The sequence below is a fragment of the Mesoplodon bidens genome, assembly GCF_964165515.1.
Source record: "Mesoplodon bidens genome assembly, chromosome: 15".
Taxonomy (NCBI): Eukaryota; Metazoa; Chordata; class Mammalia; order Artiodactyla; family Ziphiidae; genus Mesoplodon; species Mesoplodon bidens.
The window spans coordinates 57,437,401-57,456,592 of NC_138171.1; the positions used below are offsets into that span (position 1 = coordinate 57,437,401).

Here is a 19,192-nt window from a genome sequence, read left to right on the forward strand (position 1 = left end):
TCTAGCGTCAGGACCCGCTGGTTCCCCGTTGAGTGGAATGAGCTTTTCATACATACATTTTTTATTTATTTTTTTATTTTTTATTTTTTTGGCGGCACGCGGGCCTCTCACTGTTGCGGCCTCTCCCGTTGCAGAGCACAGGCTCCGGACGCGCAGGCCCAGCGGCCATGGCCCACGGGCCCAGCCGCCCCGCAGCACGCGGGATCCCCCCGGACCAGGGCACGAACCCGTGTCCCCTGCATCAGCAGGCGGACCCTCAACCACTGCGCCACCAGGGAAGCCCATACATACATTTTTTAAACAGCTGTAGTTGAGATGTAATTCACATACTGTGCAACTCATCCATTTAAAGTGAACAATTCAGGGAATTCCCTGGCGGTCCAGTGGTTACAACCCGGTGCTTGCACTGCTGGGGTCCTGGGTTTGATCCCTGGTTGGGGAACTAAGATCCCCCTAGCCGCGTGGTGCGGCCAGAAAAAGAAAAAAAAGTAAAGTGAACAATTCAGTGGCTTCCAGTAGAGTCAGGGTTGTGCATCTGTCATCACGATCAACTCTAACTACGTTTTCATCACCTCAAAAGAAACAACCTTGCACCCACTTGCTGTCACCTCCTGTTCCCCCAGCTCCTGGCAGCCATGAATCTACTCTCTACATTAGTCCATTCTGGACATTTCATGTAAATAGAATCATATAGTATATGACTTTTTCTTTTTTTCTTTTTTTGGCCGCACTGTGTGGTACGCAGGATCTTAGTTCCCTGACCAGGGATCAAACCTGTGGCCCCTGCAGTGGAAGCGCCAAGCCTTAACAGTTGGACCGCCAGGGAAGTTCCCAGTATGGGGCCTCTTATGACTGGCTTCTTTCACTTCCCGTAATATTTTCAAGGTTCATGCGTTGTTGTAGCATGTGTCACAACTTGATTTCTTTTTCTTGCTGAATAATCTTCCATTGTATGGATGAAGGTTTTATGTTTTCTCTGTCAATCCCAAGAGGGCTTTGGAGTCAGCTTATTTGGCCATCCCTTACTGATGGGTACGTAGGCTGTTCCCCGTCTTTTGCTGTTAGCAGTAACACTGCCATGATTTTCCTTATGCACGTTCCCCTCACCTGTTGCCAGAAACATGCTGAAGGAAGCATTGGCAGGGTGAGGGGGTGGCTCCCAGGGGTCCCTCTACTCACTCTGGCATTTCCCCCACGTGGTCATCCCTGGCCAGCACTTCCCATCTCAGATCCAGACGATGGAGACTTAACCCCAAGCAGCCTGTTGTACGAATGGGAGGAGACACCGTCCCAGGCTACGGTGGCCATGGTGGCTGAATCAGTGAGGAAGCTGTGCCTGGCTCAGACCACAAGCTTCGAGGTAAGTGGCTTCTCCAGCCACAGGCCAGAGTCTGCCTGGGGCCTGGTTCCCTGGGACACCTTCCTCTTCCTACCAGATCCTTTACGGTCTACTTGCTCAGGTGTTCAGTATCAGGACTGCTGTGTACTGTTGGGTAGGTTGTCACTGCACAACTATGCCCGGTTGTGAAAGCAAAGAAGGGGAAGAAATCTAGCTGGTGTTTGCAAGCCTTGGCCTCGTGCAGGTTGGATATGAGCTTAGAGGAGGCCTTTTTCTCCTCTGTCTGTCTTTGGGCAAATGGTCCTTTTGGGCTCATAGACTAACCTTCTGGACCTGGCCTGTCCTAGATAACTCTCAGGAAATCTCCAGCCATACCCAAGCCTCAGCACTGAGGAGTTTCCACCAAGTCAAAAACACATGGCCCAGGCCTTCCCTGGAATTCCCAGCTGTTTAAAGTCAAGGGGTGGACATGATGTCGAGGTCTCATAGCTCAGAGAGGCTCAGAGGTCTCTGAGACATCTGTCTGGTTCCCTCCTTTGTGACTGATGACAGTGTTTCTGAGAGTACCAAGGCCATGCTGTGATGATGTGCCTTCTCCCTGCCTGTTCTGTTCTGAGACAGAGCCCTCCACCTGCCTGTAAGAGGAGAGCCCTGAGGAAGGCTTAGCGCCCTCCCTGGGGAAAGAAAATAATGCATCTGGGCTCCGTGTGGAGGCTGCCTTCCCACGTTCTCCTCCTGATGGGACCTTCCACGTCACAGGAACAATGTTCCTATTGACAGGGCCCTGGTTTGCCTAGCCTGTGAACTCTTCGGTTTGTTCAGCAAGATGAGGGGCTTACTCTGTGCCCTTATGATGAATGAGACGGAAATAGTCCCTGCTTTCCCAGAGCCTAAAATCCAGTGTGGGGGAGATGGATGGTAACCACTGCAAATGTACAAGGGTTTTAGCTGTTGATGAGCACCGAGAGAACAGAGCGGGGATGTGGCTGTGACCACCTTAGGCCAGGGGTCTAGCAGGATACACTGGAGTTGAGACCTGGGCTGGTCCCTTGGGGATCCAGGGGACTAGTGCTCCAAAAAGAGGGTTTGGCCAGGGCCAAAGTCCTGAGTCTGAACCTCGTGGGTGTGTTTGGGGAGCAGGCAGCTCAGCCTGGCTGGAGCTCAATGGTGAGGACCAGTGGGGTCAGGTCCTGCAGGGCCTCGTGGTCAGGATGCCTTCCAGAACATTCTAGACACATAGTAATCTTTGTTGTAACATCCCTGCCATCCACAGCTCAGAGCTGGATGTCACCAGTGACATTTTGGGGACTTTCACTGTGTCCACTATTTCTGCCCATCTCAGTGTTGCTGATGACTTCAGCGTGAGAACCCTAGCCTTTCCTGGAAGGCATTAAAGATGCTGGGATTTTTCTGATTCAAGTCCCAGGGCCTGTGTGCCGAGGAGAGAAGCATGGGGTGTTTTTACTTTGATCCCACAACAGCCTGGGAGGGTTCAAAATATACTTGCTTGTTGATTTGGGATGCCGCAAATTTATAAATGCCTGTTTCACTGGCTGCTTTCATAGGACCGAGGACTTGGGGGCTGTCATGTGCCCAGCTGGACAGAAGTAGGTCGTTCCAGGTGTGGACAGGGCTGGGTGCGGCACCACTTCTAGGCATGGTGCCAGGTGTGCCAGGCACACCCCCTGCCCTCCGGAAGCTCGGCTTTCCGGGCAGCACTTGGGTAGGGCGCCTGTCAGATATATGGATGCCCAGACCCCAACCTTTGACGTTCTGGCCTGGCAGGTCTGGGCTGGGAACCAGGCATCTGGGTGCAAAGCTTTGTGTTTCTTGGTGTTGCTCACGTGAAGTCAGTGGAGAAGGATGTTGTGAGGCCAGTGCCCGTCCAGCCACAGCCTCAGATCCAGGAGTGCCTTTACTGCCGAAAATGTCTCCATCTGGAATTCTCAGCACCAGAGGCCCTCATGGATGCCTCTGGCTGTGTGAGGCGAAGCATTTAGTTCAAAAGAGAACAGGGCTGGGGGCATCCAGACTGGGGTTAGCACCCCTCGGTCCCTGGGGTCTGGGCTGAGATGGCTCAGACCCTTGTGTCCTGCTCAGATGCAGGAAGCAGAGCCAGGTCCCACTGCGCCTGGGATCATGGGCCCCAGGGGGCTGGGGAGACAAGTAGAGAGGGGAAAAGGGGTGAAGGGGGCAGGTGGGGGAGGCTTGGGATGCAGTTGTAAATGATGGATGCCTGGGAAGGCCCCACGGGGGAGGTGATGTTGAGTAAGGACCAGAAGGAGGTGAGGAGTGAGTGGGGTGGATAGGGGTTGGGGGGGGACTGCCAGAGGGGGCGGGCCCAGCATGTGCTCCAGGAGAGGAGCTGCATGGTGAGCGAGTTTCAGCACCAGTTTGAGTGGCAAGGAGGCCTTGTGACTGGAGCAGAGTGGGAGGGTGAGAGGGGACAGGGTCGCCCCCTTAGGGGAGCACCCAGATTGCTTTTTCTTTTCTTTTCTTTTTTTTTTTAACCTCACCGTGTGGTATGTGGGATCCTAGTTCCCTGACCAGGGACTGAACCCCTCCCCCTGCAGTGGAAGTGTGGAGTCTTAACTACTGGACCGCCAGGGAAGTCTCCAAATTGCTTTTACTCAGAGTAAATGAGGAGCCTTGGAGGGTGTCGTGATCTGGTGTACATTTCAATGCTGACATTCTGGCTGAGGGTGGAGAATAGACTGAGGGCCAATGGGATGCCGGGAGACAGGTTAAGAGGCTGTTACAGTAACACAGGTAGGAGGTGAAGGAGGCTTGGTCTGGGGTGATAGCAGGGGGGTGGGGAGAATAATCAGATTCAGATGTACGTGGAAAAAAAATACCTAAGAATATGTTGAATATGCATAAAATATGTTGAATATGTCATCAGTAAATACAGACTAGTATATATGCACATACTGAATGCATATTGAACACTCATACATGTACACACACGATACACTTTGCGTGTGTATAGCAGAGACACGTGTGCAGCTGGCTGTATACTGTTTCAGGGACCGGGAGGGAGCCAAGGCCCATGCTCATTGCTCTCTGGAATCCTTGATCTCCTGGGCCTCACGGGGGTCAGAGAGCAGCCCCAAGGAGAGGGCCCTCAGCCCTGTGAGGTGTGGTCCAAGCCCACCAGCTAGTGGCTGACAGAGCCGGCTGTTAGTCCAGGCAGCCCAGCCCGCAGCGGGGGTTCTCACCCTGGCACTCCTGACTCTTTGGGCCGCCTTGTGCACTGTCGGATGTTCAGCAGCATTCCTGACCATTACCCACTAGATGCCAGCATCACCCGCATCCCAGTCACGATAACCAGAGGCTGCCAGCGTCCCCTGGGGAGCATGGTCACCCCCACTGAGAACCACCGCTCTACATCCTGTGTTCTAACCTGCCTCCTCCCGTCTGGCTCCCTGACTGGGCATTTCCTGGCAGAGGTGGCTCGGGGCCAGGCGTGCCGTGGGCCTGTGTCTCCCCTCCTGGAGACTGGCAGTGCCGGCCCCAGAGGGTGCAGGGCGGCTGTCCTGTATTTATAGTGCTAACAAGGAAGCAAATTGTTCCCATAGGGAGGTCCCCTGGGCTGGGGGTGAATTACCAAGGACCTTGTTCCTGAAGATGGCTTTTCAGGGATGCCTTGGTGCATGCACATCGAGCAGTGCCTTGGTCTCCCCGGGAGGGCTGAGGGCCCGCCGGTTACCAGGGGGACCGACCCCGTGGGCTTCAGCTAAGAATGCCTTTGCCCCTCCCCATTGCTGATGGGCAGGAGACAAGATTGGTTTTTCAGTCTGGAAACAAAACCAGGACCCAGGACTCAGTAGAGAGCAAATTCCCCAGCCTGACCCTCCGCAGAGAGGCCCCCTGAGTTTCCACGTGGTGGGCAGCGGGCTGGGATGGCCAAGAGCCTGATGGAGTGAAGGAGAGGATGGGGAGAGAAGCAAGGCGGGTCGGGCCCCACCCGCTCCCAGGGCTGCCAGGGAGGACGCCTGGGGAGGGCACAGCTCCTGACCACCATCGGGTTCCTCGTAATAGGACACCCAGGTCACAGATATTGATTCAGCACTGACTGTGTACAGCGAAGTGTGGACGGTGGTGTGCGAGGCTGGCTTGTACCGATTTGCCAGAGCCAATGGTTAGATCCCAGAAATCCTGCAGACTGGTTGTTAAACGGACATTACTAAAGACTAAGTTATACCGACTTACAATGAAAATGAATCATATTCTAAACAGAGGTAATGAATACTTAAAATCGTCACTACCTAGTTATTTTACTACATTTTTATCTTCGCACTGGAGGGTATTTGCACCTACCGCAGGGTGGAACTGTGACGCAGTGCTGTGCTTCTGCACAGTGACTCCCACGTCTGCGTTCAGTGCTGGCACACGGGCCGCTGGTGATGGGCTGCAGTGGGAGTATTCGCACCTGGGAAACTGGCAAACAGGGCTGGCGCTTTTTTTTTTCCCATGGCCTTGAGTGTAGGACCCTGGTTAAGAGTGTGGGTTCAAGTCTCGCTCTGCCACTTAGTAGCTCTGTGTCCACTGGCACCTGACCTAAGTGCTCTCTGTTAAGTGAGGATAATGACGGCCCCTCACAGGATTAAGGTCAAATGAAATGGTGCCTGTAAAGTGCCTAGAACAGCACCTGGCACACAGCTGAGGCTCCAAACAAAGTAACCATTGTTGTCATTATTATCGTTTGCATAGATGTTGTTAGTGGCAATGGTGGGGACGGGCTTCTCACCCAGGAGGCAGGAATGACATCCACCTTCCAACACCCGCAAGCCTTCCAGGATGAGCTGCTACAGCCCCCTCCTGCTGTGTCTGGCTCTGGAAAGCTGGTCCTGAGGCCAACACTTGCAGCCTGAGGCCTCCCAGAGCAGGAGGCATGCTCCTGAGCGGATGCCCAGCCAGGCCCGGCAGTTGCACACGTGCTGGAGGTCTTAGAAGCAGATGTGTTCCGAGTCTAGGGAATCACAGATGATGCCCGGGCAAGGCAGCCACCAGCTGGAGGGAAATGCACATGAGCCTGTCCGGAAGGCGGCAAGGTTCTTGGGGTAGGTGCCCCAAACTAGGCCGATGCTGGTCAGGGCCACTCTAAGGGTGGTGGTCGGCCCCAACAGGGGGCTGCTTGTGTGTCCTGCGTGAGGAAGTAAAGGCAGAATGAAGGGTCCCCACTGGCTCCACCAGCAGGAGGCACACGATGGGGATGCTGTCCAGACCCTGGGGGCAGACATGCTGGTGAGAAGGGAGGGGAGAGTGGGCTAAGCTGGCCTGTGAGGGGCCTGTTTCACGTTTGCGTCTTGCTGAGGTCAAGCTCTGTGCACGGGGACTCAGTCCCAGCTTCTCAGAGCAGAGGAGGCCTGAGGTGAGGCAAACCCATCCCAGCAATAGTGGACCCCTGGCTGGGTGGGGTGAGGGCTCATTCTTGGCCTTGGCCAAGTGCAGCAGGAAGCCAGTACCTCGTCACTCTTTCTGTGGCTTTGGGCTCAGGCCGAGGCAACGAATCTGAGACTGAAGAGGCACGGGGGAGGGAAGGCAGGATGTGGGGTCGGCATCCCAAACCAAGCATCTCCTGAAACCCGAGAGGTGCGGGCTCTGAATAGAGTCCTTTATTTCCTTGAGTTTTTGGAGACTTGGTGACTGTGCTGGTCAGACCTGCAGACAAGGGGCAAAAACTGCAAACTCCTGTTGATTAGCCATCACTGCTCATAACTCTGAAAAACGTTCACATATTTTTTTCATTAAAAATATTAGAAAAGATGGCTATCTCACTAACTTTGTGAAATATGCTGACTCATTATAATAACTAGATTATAATCATAGTGAACATGTATTGAGCTTTTATTAGAGCATAAAGCCCACAAATGCAGATGCCATGTCTCTTCTTTACCTGCACATCCCTGGCCCCTAAAGCATGCCTGGCATGTAGTAGGTGCCCAATAAATACTTGTTAAATTAAAGAAAAAAAATGGGCCAGTCTGTGTGCCAGGAGCTGGGATTCAGTGGAAGCCCAGACGAGCAGCCTCATCTCTTTGGGTCTGTGACACCGCAGGCAGGAGATCCTAGTGTTCGCAGCCATGCCTGGAGGCAAGGAGACGGATGAGGTGACCCTTGCACTTGGGGCCTCTCACACTTTCCCCTCTGATTTCCAGGCCGCAGAGCTGTTCCTGACGCTGGTGTCTGAGCTCCGGGGCCTCTCTGCGGATGAGCTCATGGAACTCTGGGAACATTCTTTTTTCAAATGCCGAGACAACTGGTAAGGGCCTCTCCCCGAGTCGGGGGCTGGGCCAGGAGCTGCCTGGGGGTCCTGGTGGGCTGGGTAGGCTTGATGCTGTCCTAGGTCCCCATTGAGAGACGGATGGCGACATTTCAGCTCATCCCTGTGATACTGACTTGTCATCCTTCAGTCTGGGGACGTCTGCCAAGAAGGCGATTAAGAGGGGAGCTTGGAGGGTTCCCACGGGGGCTTCGGGAGACTGGAGGCTGCAGGACCTGGCCGGATAAAGACAGGCATTGTTCCCTCCCCACACAGGGACCCTCTTGCTGAGAGCTGGAATTAGCATTCCAATGCGCCTTGGGTACCTTTCTCCTGGGGGTGGAGGGGTGCTGGGCAGGGCTGGGGTCCCAGCCTCAGAACCTGCTGATGTGAGGCCAGCAAGGGGTGTAGAGAGACCCCCAAGCGTGGAGGGGAACCTCTGACGACCTAATTCCGTCGGCTGAGGGCTGTGCAGGGGACAGCTTGCGGCTCCTTCCCCGAGTCCAGCCGTTCACTGGGCCCCTGAGATCCGGATTTCAGGCTTGTGAGCTTTTCAAAGGCTCTCGAAAAGATTTTGAGACCTGAAAAATTTTATCGACTTGGAACTATGAAAGACCCCCATCCCCAAATCAACATTACCAAATGTCTAATTGAATGACCACCAAACTTAGTAGCTAATAATGCACAGATACCTTCCAAGCGTTTTATCTCTTATTCACTCATTTAATCCTCACAATGACCCCATGAGGTAGGTGGTTTTATTATTCCTGTTACAGCTGTGGAAGGAAACCAAGGCACAGAGCAGTTAGGAAACTTGCCCAAGGTTACACAGCAGAGTCGGAATTTTTGACCGAGGTGGTCTGTGCTGCTCCATCGAATTCTTATGGGCTTAAAGATAAATGATATTTGACTTGGACACATTTTAATTATCTTTGGTGTAGGAAGGGGCCCCTGAGTCTTCCTGTGGAGCTGCCTGTTCCCTTCGTGACTCACCCTACTTGTCACTCGGATTTTCCCACAAGCCCCTGTGTCTCACTTGTCTACCTAGATGTCGGGAATCAGGGAGAGGGGAGACCCTCCCCAACTCTAGAAGTGTCCAAGAGGACTGACACTCTTGAGAGATTTTTCTTGCCCTCACCTCCTCCTCCATTTCTGCCCAGAGGCTGGTTTTCCAAGGCCCAAATCTATAAGGAAAAGAGAGGAAACACAGGGCAAGAGACAGGAAGAGCAGGTAGGACGCTCCTCAGATGAGGTGGCCTGTGTTCCTGAGGGCTCACACTCATCTAGGGGCTGGTCTGGTCATCAGCATTCCCATTTTATAGATGAGCACATTGAGGCCAGAGACTATTTATGGGCAGATGGTGTGTGTGGAGCGGGGCAGTGGGGGGGGTGCCTGGTCCTTTGTGGCCATGGATGCCACTCATCAGGGTTGATGGGGTGGGGGGTCCCCATCTACCCCACCCCCCCTCCGTGTACCCTGCTGCCTCGTGTGACCCCAGCTCTGGGAACCTCCCGTTTCTACTGTGACCTATGCACCCACCCCCGTTCAGTCATCATTTTCCTGTTTAGACCCATCATTGTGCAAAGGTTGGAAAGCTTTCCGGAACTTCTCAACCTTTCGGTAATCTTAAAAAAAAAAAAAAAAAAAGGGAAAAGATCCTGATGTTGGGCTGAGAGCATTAGAGGTTTAATGGGAGGCAACCTGCTAATTGTTGATTCCTGTTCTATGCAAGGGGTTCTCACCCTACGTGGTGGCCATGGTTGGTTTCTGGAGAGCAGTGGGCAGGGACTCATGTCGCCCCAAACCGCTGTGTCTCCAGGGTGGGCAGAACTGCAGGGGTTTAGACTGGGCTGCTGGTGTCTCTGTGACCCTAAGAGCACAGGCCCCCGCCCAGGCTGCCTGGCTCCCAGGCCCGGCTCGGCCCCTTCCCGGGGGTGTGAGTGTGGACAGGTCCCTGCTGTACCTCTCCGAGCCTCTGATCGCTCCTGGATGACCTGAGATGTCCTGGAAGGCTCCTGGGGTGTGTGGGTTGCCATCATGATGTTCCCTGGGCCTCTCTCCATCTCAGGCGACCGCTGGTGGATGCCCTGCACTCCTGTGGCACCAAGCCTTGCGTGAGCCTCATGGCGGAGCTCATTGTGTCCGGGGAGTTGGAGGCAGATGAGACAGAGGCGTGGCTCTGGTCACTGGCCTTTGTCCCGCAGCCCACAGATGCCATGGTCCACGCGCTGCTGGTGAGCCTCTGCATACCACCCCGCCCCGTGTCATCCCTCCCCTGCTCCACTGCTGATTGGGTGCAGTGGGGAGGGGTGGGGGAACCTCTGTCCTCTGGGCTTTGTGCCAGTGCCTCGTGGGACCAGTGGAGGCAGGTCAGAGAAATCCGGGTTTGAGTCTCAGCAGTGTCCCTCCCAGCTGTGTGATCCTAGGCAAGTGACTTGACCTCTCTGAGTTTGTTTTCCAATCTGTAAGATGGGGATGGAGCAGTACTTCCCTCTTGGGCTCATGGTGAGAAATGAGATGCTGAATGTGAAGCAATTCTCCTGATGCCTGGCACAGAGTCCAAGCGCTTTAAATTAGAGCTGCTATTATTCCTGTAATCAAACATATGTAATGAATCTTGAGATTAGGAAAGCATGTGAAACTAGGCCAATAATTTCTGACAACACAAGGAGGTCTTATTTAACCCCCGTGATGCCTCTGTGAAGTAGGTGCTTTTATTACTCCCATTTTACAGATGAGGAAACTGAGGCCCAGGGAGGCTGGGTAGCTGGGTGATGCAGCTGCTGTGCCTTTCCCTTGGACCATGGGAGATGTCCTCACTCAGCTGGTGGTGAGGTTACTTGTCAGTCCTCACCCTGCTGTCCCAGACTGATAGTGGGCCAGGATTCAGAGGTCACCAGTGGGGAGTGGAAGGGGTGATGGGCCAGCCAGGGTCCCTGGACCCCTGTGCTGGCTGATGAGGGGGTCTCCAGCAGGATCTTTCAGTCCCTCATGCAGGAGGGGCTCTGGCCACTCTGCAGTTGGAGTGTAGGGAGCATTCACCCCTGGCCTGAGCCCTGACCCACAACCCCAGAGTTTGCAGTGGGGCTGTTCCAGGCTGTGTGGTTGGCTCCATTCATTAGGGAATCGGGCACTGACTTGGAGCCAGGTGAGGGCCGGGCCCCAAGGGGCATCGCCCATAGCTCATGGCCTAGCAGGTGACACTCTGGCCATAGGTACATCAGCGCCATCCAGGGCCTGCGGGGACTCAGCCAGTGCTGGGCAGGGTCGGGCTCCCTATTCCTTGTTTGTTTGTTCGGCATGAATGCAGTGGCCAAAAGCACAGACTCTGGTGCTTGATTCCCCTGCTTCAGAACCCAACCCTGTCCCTACCAGCACTACCTCGGGCAAGATGCTTCACTGTTCTGTGCCTCGGGTGCCCATCTGTGCGGTGGGGGTAACTCGTAGGGTGATAGTGCAGACTAATAGTTGTTATGACGTGGGCTGTGTGTTAGGTACGCACTGGTGTCGCTGCTGTGACCACTTGCCAGGGACAGGCCGTGAGCAGAGCAGGCGGGTCCCTCAGCTGTCTTGGAGCCCAGGATCTTCTCTCACCTGCTTCTCATAGGTTCTCGTCCTGCTAGACCAGAGCTTGCACCTCTCTGGACTGTATTTGCTTGTTCTCTCAACCTGTCACAAGGATGCACATGTGCTGTGCTGGGCATATGCTGGGGATGCAGGCTTGCTTTGTGCAGCCTGAAGGGGGAGGATGGGAGGGAGAGAGGAGTAAGAAAAGAGGGAGGGGGAGGAGGGAGGGGGAGGGAGGAAGGCAAGAGATTATTTTAATACACTTTTTATTTTAGGATAATTTTAGATTTACAGAAAAGTTGCAAAGATAGTACAGAGAGTTCCTGTACACCCCTCCCCACTTCCCCCATTATTAACATCTTAAATCACCAGAAAGTGTTTGCCACGACTAAGAAACTGACCTTGCTACCTTACTGTTAACCAACTCCAGCTGTTCAGATCCTACTGCTTTTTCCACTAACGTCCTCTATCTGTTCCAGGGTCCCGCCCAGGGTCCCATGTTGCAATTAGGGGGTGTGTGTTCTTACATTTTAAACTATACATTCAGGAGACTGAACTGCTCTTAAGTATCCAGTTTGATGTTTTCGCATCCGTGTTCACCTGTGTAACCACCCCTGGACAAGATATAGGACGTTTTCAGCTCCCAGTCGGTGACCCCAAAGGTCATGGTGATTCTGACTTTTCTGACCATTGCTAGGTTTTGCTTGCTTTTGACGTTCACACCCGTGGGCTCGTGTGCATCTGGAGTTTGGCTTCTTTCTCCCACGTTCTCTGTGAGATTCTGTCCATGTCGCATGTGCATGCACACGTGTGTGTTGGGACTTTGTTCTGTTGCTGGGCTGTATTAGTGGTGTCTTTTGATGAGCAGAAGTTCTTCATTTTGGTGAAGTCCAGCGGATCAATCTTTTCCAGCTTGTGCTTCACCTCCCCAAGGTCATGGTGCTTCCTATGTTTTTTTTTTTTTCCTACCAGCTTAATTGCTTGGCCTTTTGGGGAGGGTTGGTTTCGTTATGAGGAACTGGGTTTGGGACAAGATGAACGGGTGTTAAAGTCACGTTGGAAAAGTGGTCGTAGGCTTAGGGATGATTTTATCTTTCCATCTTTAAAGATTAAAAAAAGAGAAAGTTGAATATTTTAAGCAGACTTTTAATTGAATTATTTTTTTTAAATACTGTTTTATTATTTATTTATTTATTTGGCTGCACTGGGTCTTAGTTGTGACATGCGAACTCTTAGTTGCTGCATGCATGCGGAATCTAGTTCCCCGACCAGGGATCGAACCCGGGCCCCTTGCATTGGGAGTGTGGAGTCTTACCCCCGGGATCATCAAGGAAGTCCTGAACCAAACCTTTTTAAGTCAGAGACTTTGGCATTAAGATCTGGTGTTCTGACTCTTGTGAAATTGAGGGAGGCTGGCAATTCTGGACAGACCCCCAGGGCAGCCATCAAACGAGCAGGGTCATTACTGTCTGGACCGTCTCAGAGCCCAGGCCTGACACTGGCCCAGCTGTCCTGGCCCTGTAGCTCCCAGGTGGGGCCTGGCTCCCAGCAAACCAGTGGCTCCAGCTGTCCTGCCCTCCCCACAGAGCCCTCCCAGGCTTCTGGCTTCATCTTCGGCCCTGGGAGGGCCAAAGTCTGCCCTGCCTTCCTGCTGGCAGCCTTCCTGGGGCGGAGCGGGCAGAGGTGAAGGCCTCTGGCAGGCAGGAACCCTCACCCCACGGGTCTGAGTGGCTTCTCTCAATCTTTTCATAACCCCTGCATCTGAGCCGAGCCCTGCTTTCCCTCCTTTGTGTTAAGAAAACAGAGTGTTTGTTTTCATTTGCCAAATCCGGAATAACATGCTTTTCCAAGCCACAGGTCCCTGTTCCTTCCACAAAGGAAACACACACACACACACACACACACACACACAAGACTCACATACGTATACCCTGAAGACGGTTACATGGGAACATAAGGGGACACACACCCACAGGAGGACGCATATCCACACGTACCCACATATTGAGACATACACACCAAGACTCACACACGTGTACCTGGACATGCAGATGTACTCACACAGACATGCTATACATGTACACACACACACCAGGACACTCACACACAGGGACAAGTAGGGACATCCACCCACACCTGGACACCCCCCCCCGCAGGATAAACTGGGACAAGTATGCATTCACACACTGGGACTTGCATATGTACATACAGGGACACACCCACATCAGTACATGTGCACACACACATCAGGGCACACTCAAATGAGTGCATACACACGCACTGGGACACATGCCCTGGGATATGCATGTACACTGAGACACGTGCACACCTACCCAGGAATGCACACACCCACAAACACTGAGATTCTAAAACACACACACACTGAGATGGACGCACACAGATACGCTTGCGTGGACACACAGACCTGGTTAAGACCATGAACCCAAGGGAAGAACAGCTGGTGCAGAGGCTGTATTTCCCCCAGGCTGCCAGGCAGTTCCTGCTCTGGGCTGTAGGAATAATAGAGGCCACTGCCTGATGCCCAGTGCCCGGGTCTGGTTTTCACAAATGAACCCAGAATATGTATTTTGAGAAACAGTGAGTGCAGGGGGAGCTCCCAGCCTGGGAACCAGACCCTACAGGGTCAAGTTTGGTCTACCACTTTCTGGCTGGGTGACCTTAGGCAAGTTACTTAACCTCTCTGTGTCTCAGGCTCTAAGCAGGTGACATGTGTGCCGTGTTAACAGCAGAGCCTGGCACATAGGGAGTGCTGTGTGTTTATTAAATAAAATACGTCTTTCTTGTTTTTCCTCCAAGAGGCCTAGAACCAGCGTTCCCCTCTTCTGAGCCCCCCGCCCCCCAACTTTTGTCTTCCTCTCTGCTGAAAGCTTCAGTGCCCTGGGGTAAGGGTGGCTGAGCGTCTGGGGGAGCTCTGCTGAGCAGCTGGAGTGACCCTCCTCCGACTCAGCCTGGGCTGAGTCCCTGCCACTGCGAGGCCCCCGGAAGAGAGGGGCCTGTTTGAGCTGGGTGGCTTGGGCAGTCTGACCCCCAAAGGAGGGCTGGCTCTCCTCTTGCTCTTCAGGGAACCAGACCAAAAAGGGCCCCAACATGTGCTATGGGAGAGTCTTGATTTTCAGGTAGTTTTCGAGCTGATTGATAAACATAGCCATTATTAAAAATTAAATGATCTAAGCTTGCAGTTAGAGAAATCATATTAAAATAAAGGTATGAGATGGATAATTTATTTATTATTTATATTTGGTTGCATTGGGTCTCTGTTGCGGTGAGCGGGCCTCTGATTGTGGTGGCTTCTCTCGTTGTGGAGCACAGGCTCTAGGCAGGCAGGCTTGAGTAGTTGTGGCACTCGGGCTCAGCAGCTGTGGCGCACAGGCTCAGCAGCTGTGGCGCACGGGCCTAGCTGCTTCGCAGCATATGGGATCTTCCCAGACCAGAGCTTGAACCCGTGTCCCCTGCATTGGTAGGTGGGCTCTTAACCACCGTGCCACAAGGGAAGCCCTGAGAGATGGATAATTTCTAATGCTCTTACTATGTGGTCCCGTGTCCACACCCTCAGGCTTATTTGCATTGCTTGTGTTGTGTGTGGACCAGTCACAGGAGGTGTGCCTGCTGCTGACTCCCCATCTGTTCCCAGATCCCTTGTAGTGACTCAGCTCAAATCGGCCAGGGTGGGAGCATTTACACCATGGAAATTGGCAAGCACTATACACAAGGGACTTTCTTATTTCCTGGGTCTGTGTTACCAAACTCAGGTTCAGCTGCTCACCACTAAAAAGCCAATAATTCGAGAGGCAAGTGTCAGTAGAAAGGAAAGTTGCTTTAATCAGAAAAGCCGGCAGTCTGGGGAGAAGGTGGACTTGTGTGTTGAGACCAACTCTGAAGATTCTGCTCAGCCATGACAGTTTTGAAAGGGAAACATGGGGGAGAATCTCAGTGAATCACTGGGGCAGGAGATTGAGTTCTGCACTGTTCTCTGCATGCAGACTGGCTGACTCTCTCTTCAGATGTTATCTTGCCCGCGTGATCTACTTGCAGGATTCCTTAGCGGGCTATTGGGGGTAGAGAGCTAGTCATTCTTTATCCTTACTTACTTTCTTCTTTCTTCTTTTTATCTAGGAAAAGAATCAACAGGTTAGGCAAGGCATGGTGTGCATTCAGAAAAGCATAAGTCAGGAGGACTTCGTTATAACTGCTTAGTGATCTCATTCCTATAATTAGGCTTTTAGGGTTAGAGGGGGGACAGAAATGGGTGAACAGGAAAGGGGCAAAAGAGCTGCTTTCATCAGTAGGTGGGCTGGGCAGTTGCTAACCATTTACCCTAATGCTATTGGCCGTACCTTTCCATTTGGGTTCTTTTGGATTGGACCCAGCGCCGCCTCTGTTAAAGACAGTCTCCACCCAGAGCACATCCTTTCCTCTTCCCGCCTTTTTGCCCAACATCCTATCAAGACCCTGGGAGAAGAGCAAAGCCAATGCTGGGTGCCCTCAAGCCCCCACCAGGTCCAGGACAGCATGGCCCCAGTAGCCCCAGCTGACGAGCAGGAGGTCCAGTGGCCTGGGAGCTCTCTCAGCCCTTGCCAGTTCACCCCTCTCACTCCCAGAACTGGGGGCGGGTGACGCTATTTGGAGAAAACCAGCCTGGTTGGGCGGCAGGACACAGCTTGTCTGGTTTCCGTCTCCCCTGCTGTAGACAGGGGACTGTGACCACTACTTGGGGATCCTGTGGTCCCAGAAGAGATGGTTGGTGTCTCGTGCAGCTTTACAGAAGGGCATAAACAGCTGGCTTACTTGTTTTGCCCGTTGATCACAGAGAGAGAGCTTTGGTTTTATTTCTTACACGTTTCGTATATCCTGGGAGGTGGCAGAGCCGTGCCACCAGCCGGGGTGGCCCTGACACTTTGTCGGAGATTCTTCACCATATTCCACCCAGAAAAATCTCACCACCCCACCCTGCTCCCCCAGACTGGTGACTTAGCCCAGGGTTTCTCAACCCTGGCACTGTTGACATTTGGGGCTGGATTCTTTGTTGTGGGGCCGTCCGGTGTCTTGGAGGATGTTTAGCAGCATCCCTGGTCTCTGCCCACTAGATGCCAGCAGCACTGTCCCCCATTTGTGACAACATCCCGTCTCTAGACATTACCAAATGTCCCCTGTCCCCACACCCTGAGGTGTGGTTCTCCACCCTCGATGCACATAAATGGTCATCTGGGGTGTTTTAAGAAATGCTCCATGCAGGTCCCACCATGGCCAATTTATTCAGACCCTCAGGGGTGGGGGGCCAGGGCCTCTGTATTTTTAGGAAGCACCCTAGATCTGCACATGGCGAGACCTGTGAAGGACCACTTACCAGGCTTCTCGGCTGGGGTTGGGGGGCCGGTTTCTGTCCCCAGCCACTGCTTCAGACCCTGGAGGCCAGCCCCAGCGCCTTCCTGGGCATCTCAGCTCTGGTGCATAACCTCTGTGTGTCTCTGGATGGGCCCTGCGGGCAGCTGCCTGGTGTTGGCTCCCTCATGAGGACCTTGGAAGACGCCTTGGGTGCCAACTGCACCTTCCAGGAGCCCTCGGATGCTGATCAGGTGAGGACAGCCCCATCCTGGGCATGGCCCCTTGATGGGGTCCCTGTCAAGTGGGCGAGCTTTAGGCTGAATGGGTGGGCTGGGCGTACCCATCAGGCCTCAAGACCCCACCACCATCTTGTTTCAGCTCCAGCTCGTGCTGAAGGCCATTGGCAATGCCGGCCTGGCGGCTGTAGCTCTCACCCCCAAGCTGAGCATTTGTGCGTCCCTCAGGAGCTGCCCCCCTGAGGTCCGGCTGGGTGCCATACAGGCCTTCCGGAGGATTCCCTGCTCTGCAAACGTGAGCTTCTGCATGTTATTTCATTGTGGTTGGCATTGGGCAGTAGTGGGTCTCAAACCACTGTTAATTCACTTCTTTATTTGCTCATTCACTCATCACATTTACCAAGCACCTGCTATATGCTGGGCACTGTGGTAGGTACTTGCGTGAACAGGTGTCCAGGTCTCTGTTCTCATAGAGCCTGTGTCTATGTGGGAGGCATGTATTTATCAAATAAATATACAAATAAGTATATGATTACAAACAAACTATACATAAGCCACCTGTGCTGCAAACGCTCTGGTTCAGGGGTCAGCAAGACATGGTCCATGGTCTACATCCAGCTTATTGCCTGATCTTGTATGTAAAGTTTTGTTGGAACACAGTTGTGCCTGTTCATTTATGTGTGGGCTGCTTTTTTGCTACGACTGCAGAGTTGAGTAGTTTGCAAGAGAGACTGCATGGCCTGCAAAGGCAAAAAAAAATTGACTATCTTTCCCTTTACAGGAAAAGTTTGCTGACCCCTGTACTAGTGGGTCCTGTCTCACATAGAGTCAAAGCCAGAGTCCTTATAATGGCTCATCAGGACTTGTGGTCTGACCACTGACCCACTAGCACCTCTTGGCTTCACCTCCTACTTCCCTCGCCACCCCCCCACTCCTCACCAGCCACGCTGGTCTCCCTGTTGTTCTTCAAGCCTGCAGGGCTTACGTCTGTCTCAGGCCATTTGCACATGCTGTTCTCCCTTCCTGGAATTCCTTTCCCCTGTATATCCCCAGGCTTTACTCCTTTACCTCTGGAAGGCCTTTACTTAGAAATCACTTTGCTGTCAGTCTTCCTTGGCTATTTCACCTGAAATTGACCTTTTCAAGCCCCCCATGCCTCCTGCTTCCCCATTTTATTTTTCCCTCTTTAGCAGTTATTATTACCTAACATATTATATATTTCACACATTAACCTTGTTTACTGTCTGTCTCTCTGCACTAAAATGTAAGCTTCAGGTGGATAAAAGCTGGGTTTGTCTTGCTCATAATTGTCACCCAGCACCTCACACCTTGCCAGGCACATAATAGGTGCTCAGTAAATATTGCTGCATGAGTGGATGGGTAAATAAATGGCTGTGCTATGAAGGAAACCAACAGGAGCTGGGGCAGACCTGTGTGTCAGTCGCTGTGCTGTGCTGTTTTTGTAAATGAAGTTTTCTTGGAATGCAGCCATGCCCACTTGTTTATCTGTTTCTGGCTAGCCTGTGGGAGGATGGGGATTAGCAGTGACTGGGGAACCTACCATCTCCCACAACCGGGCCACAGGTGAGAGTGTCCAGAGAGCTCTGGAGACGTCAGGAGAGCTGGGGCAGGGCATCGGGGCCACCTGCTGGAGCCAGTGCAGATGAGGGGACATCGTGCTCTTGGGTGGAGGTGGGTGGTCCCTGAGTGATGACTTTCCCCCTGCCCGAAGCAGCGATCCGTGCTCTCCAGCCTGTACCAAAGCCCCGAGGAGGATGCTGAGATCCGCATCAATGCCTACCTGGCACTGATGAGGTGCCCGGGCGAGGAGGTGTTTGCCCAGGTGCGGCGCACCCAGGCAGGAGAACTGTCCACCCAGGGTGAGCAGCTGCAGGTCGGGGTTGGGGGGCTGGGGCTGGCCTGGTGCCACCTGGTGGGCGCAGGGGTTCGGGAGCCCGCTCACGCTCCATCCGTCAGGGGTTCGCTCCCCTTCTCTTAGCACACTGTCTGGACAAGTGGCCTTGCATGCTCCCCTCACCCACGTGGCAATTGAACAACCTTGGAGAAGTTGGTTCTCTCTGGTCCTCAGTTTCCTCATCTGTAAAGTGGGGTGGAAGTCGCTGAGTTCCCTTCTAGCTCTGGTCAGGTCATGGCATAGTACCTGGAGGAGAGACTCGAGGCAGAGGAGGGACAGTGTCTGCAAATCTCAGATCCCTTGTGGGGTCAGAGAGTTCCCTTTAAACAGGTGGAACTTCAAAAAATAGGTTCAACTAATTTTCAAAAAGTTTTTACATAATGCACAGTGAGTTGACATAATTTACAGTGAGCTGAGAGCCTGGGGCCTGCCAGCCTGGGTTCAAATCCCAGGTCAGCCACTTCCTACCTGTGTGCCTTTGGACAAGTGACTAAACTTTTATGAGCCTCCATCTCCATCTGTGAAA

At 53.1% G+C, this 19,192-nt stretch overlaps 1 protein-coding gene across 1 annotated transcript in view; it reads left to right on the top strand.

The window, feature by feature from the left end:
* The window catches only part of LOC308628340 (uncharacterized protein), a gene marked incomplete at its 5' end in the record, with an annotated part of 154,999 nt that overhangs the window by 14,944 nt on the left and 120,863 nt on the right, over positions 1 to 19,192 (top strand). Inside the window, 6 exons of the mRNA XM_081255163.1 lie at positions 1,230 to 1,360; positions 7,501 to 7,604; positions 9,674 to 9,839; positions 16,581 to 16,766; positions 16,894 to 17,046; positions 18,487 to 18,631. Of these exons, the coding sequence (XP_081111289.1) occupies positions 1,230 to 1,360; positions 7,501 to 7,604; positions 9,674 to 9,839; positions 16,581 to 16,766; positions 16,894 to 17,046; positions 18,487 to 18,631 (885 nt within the window). The remainder of the gene's footprint in view (positions 1 to 1,229; positions 1,361 to 7,500; positions 7,605 to 9,673; positions 9,840 to 16,580; positions 16,767 to 16,893; positions 17,047 to 18,486; positions 18,632 to 19,192) is intronic.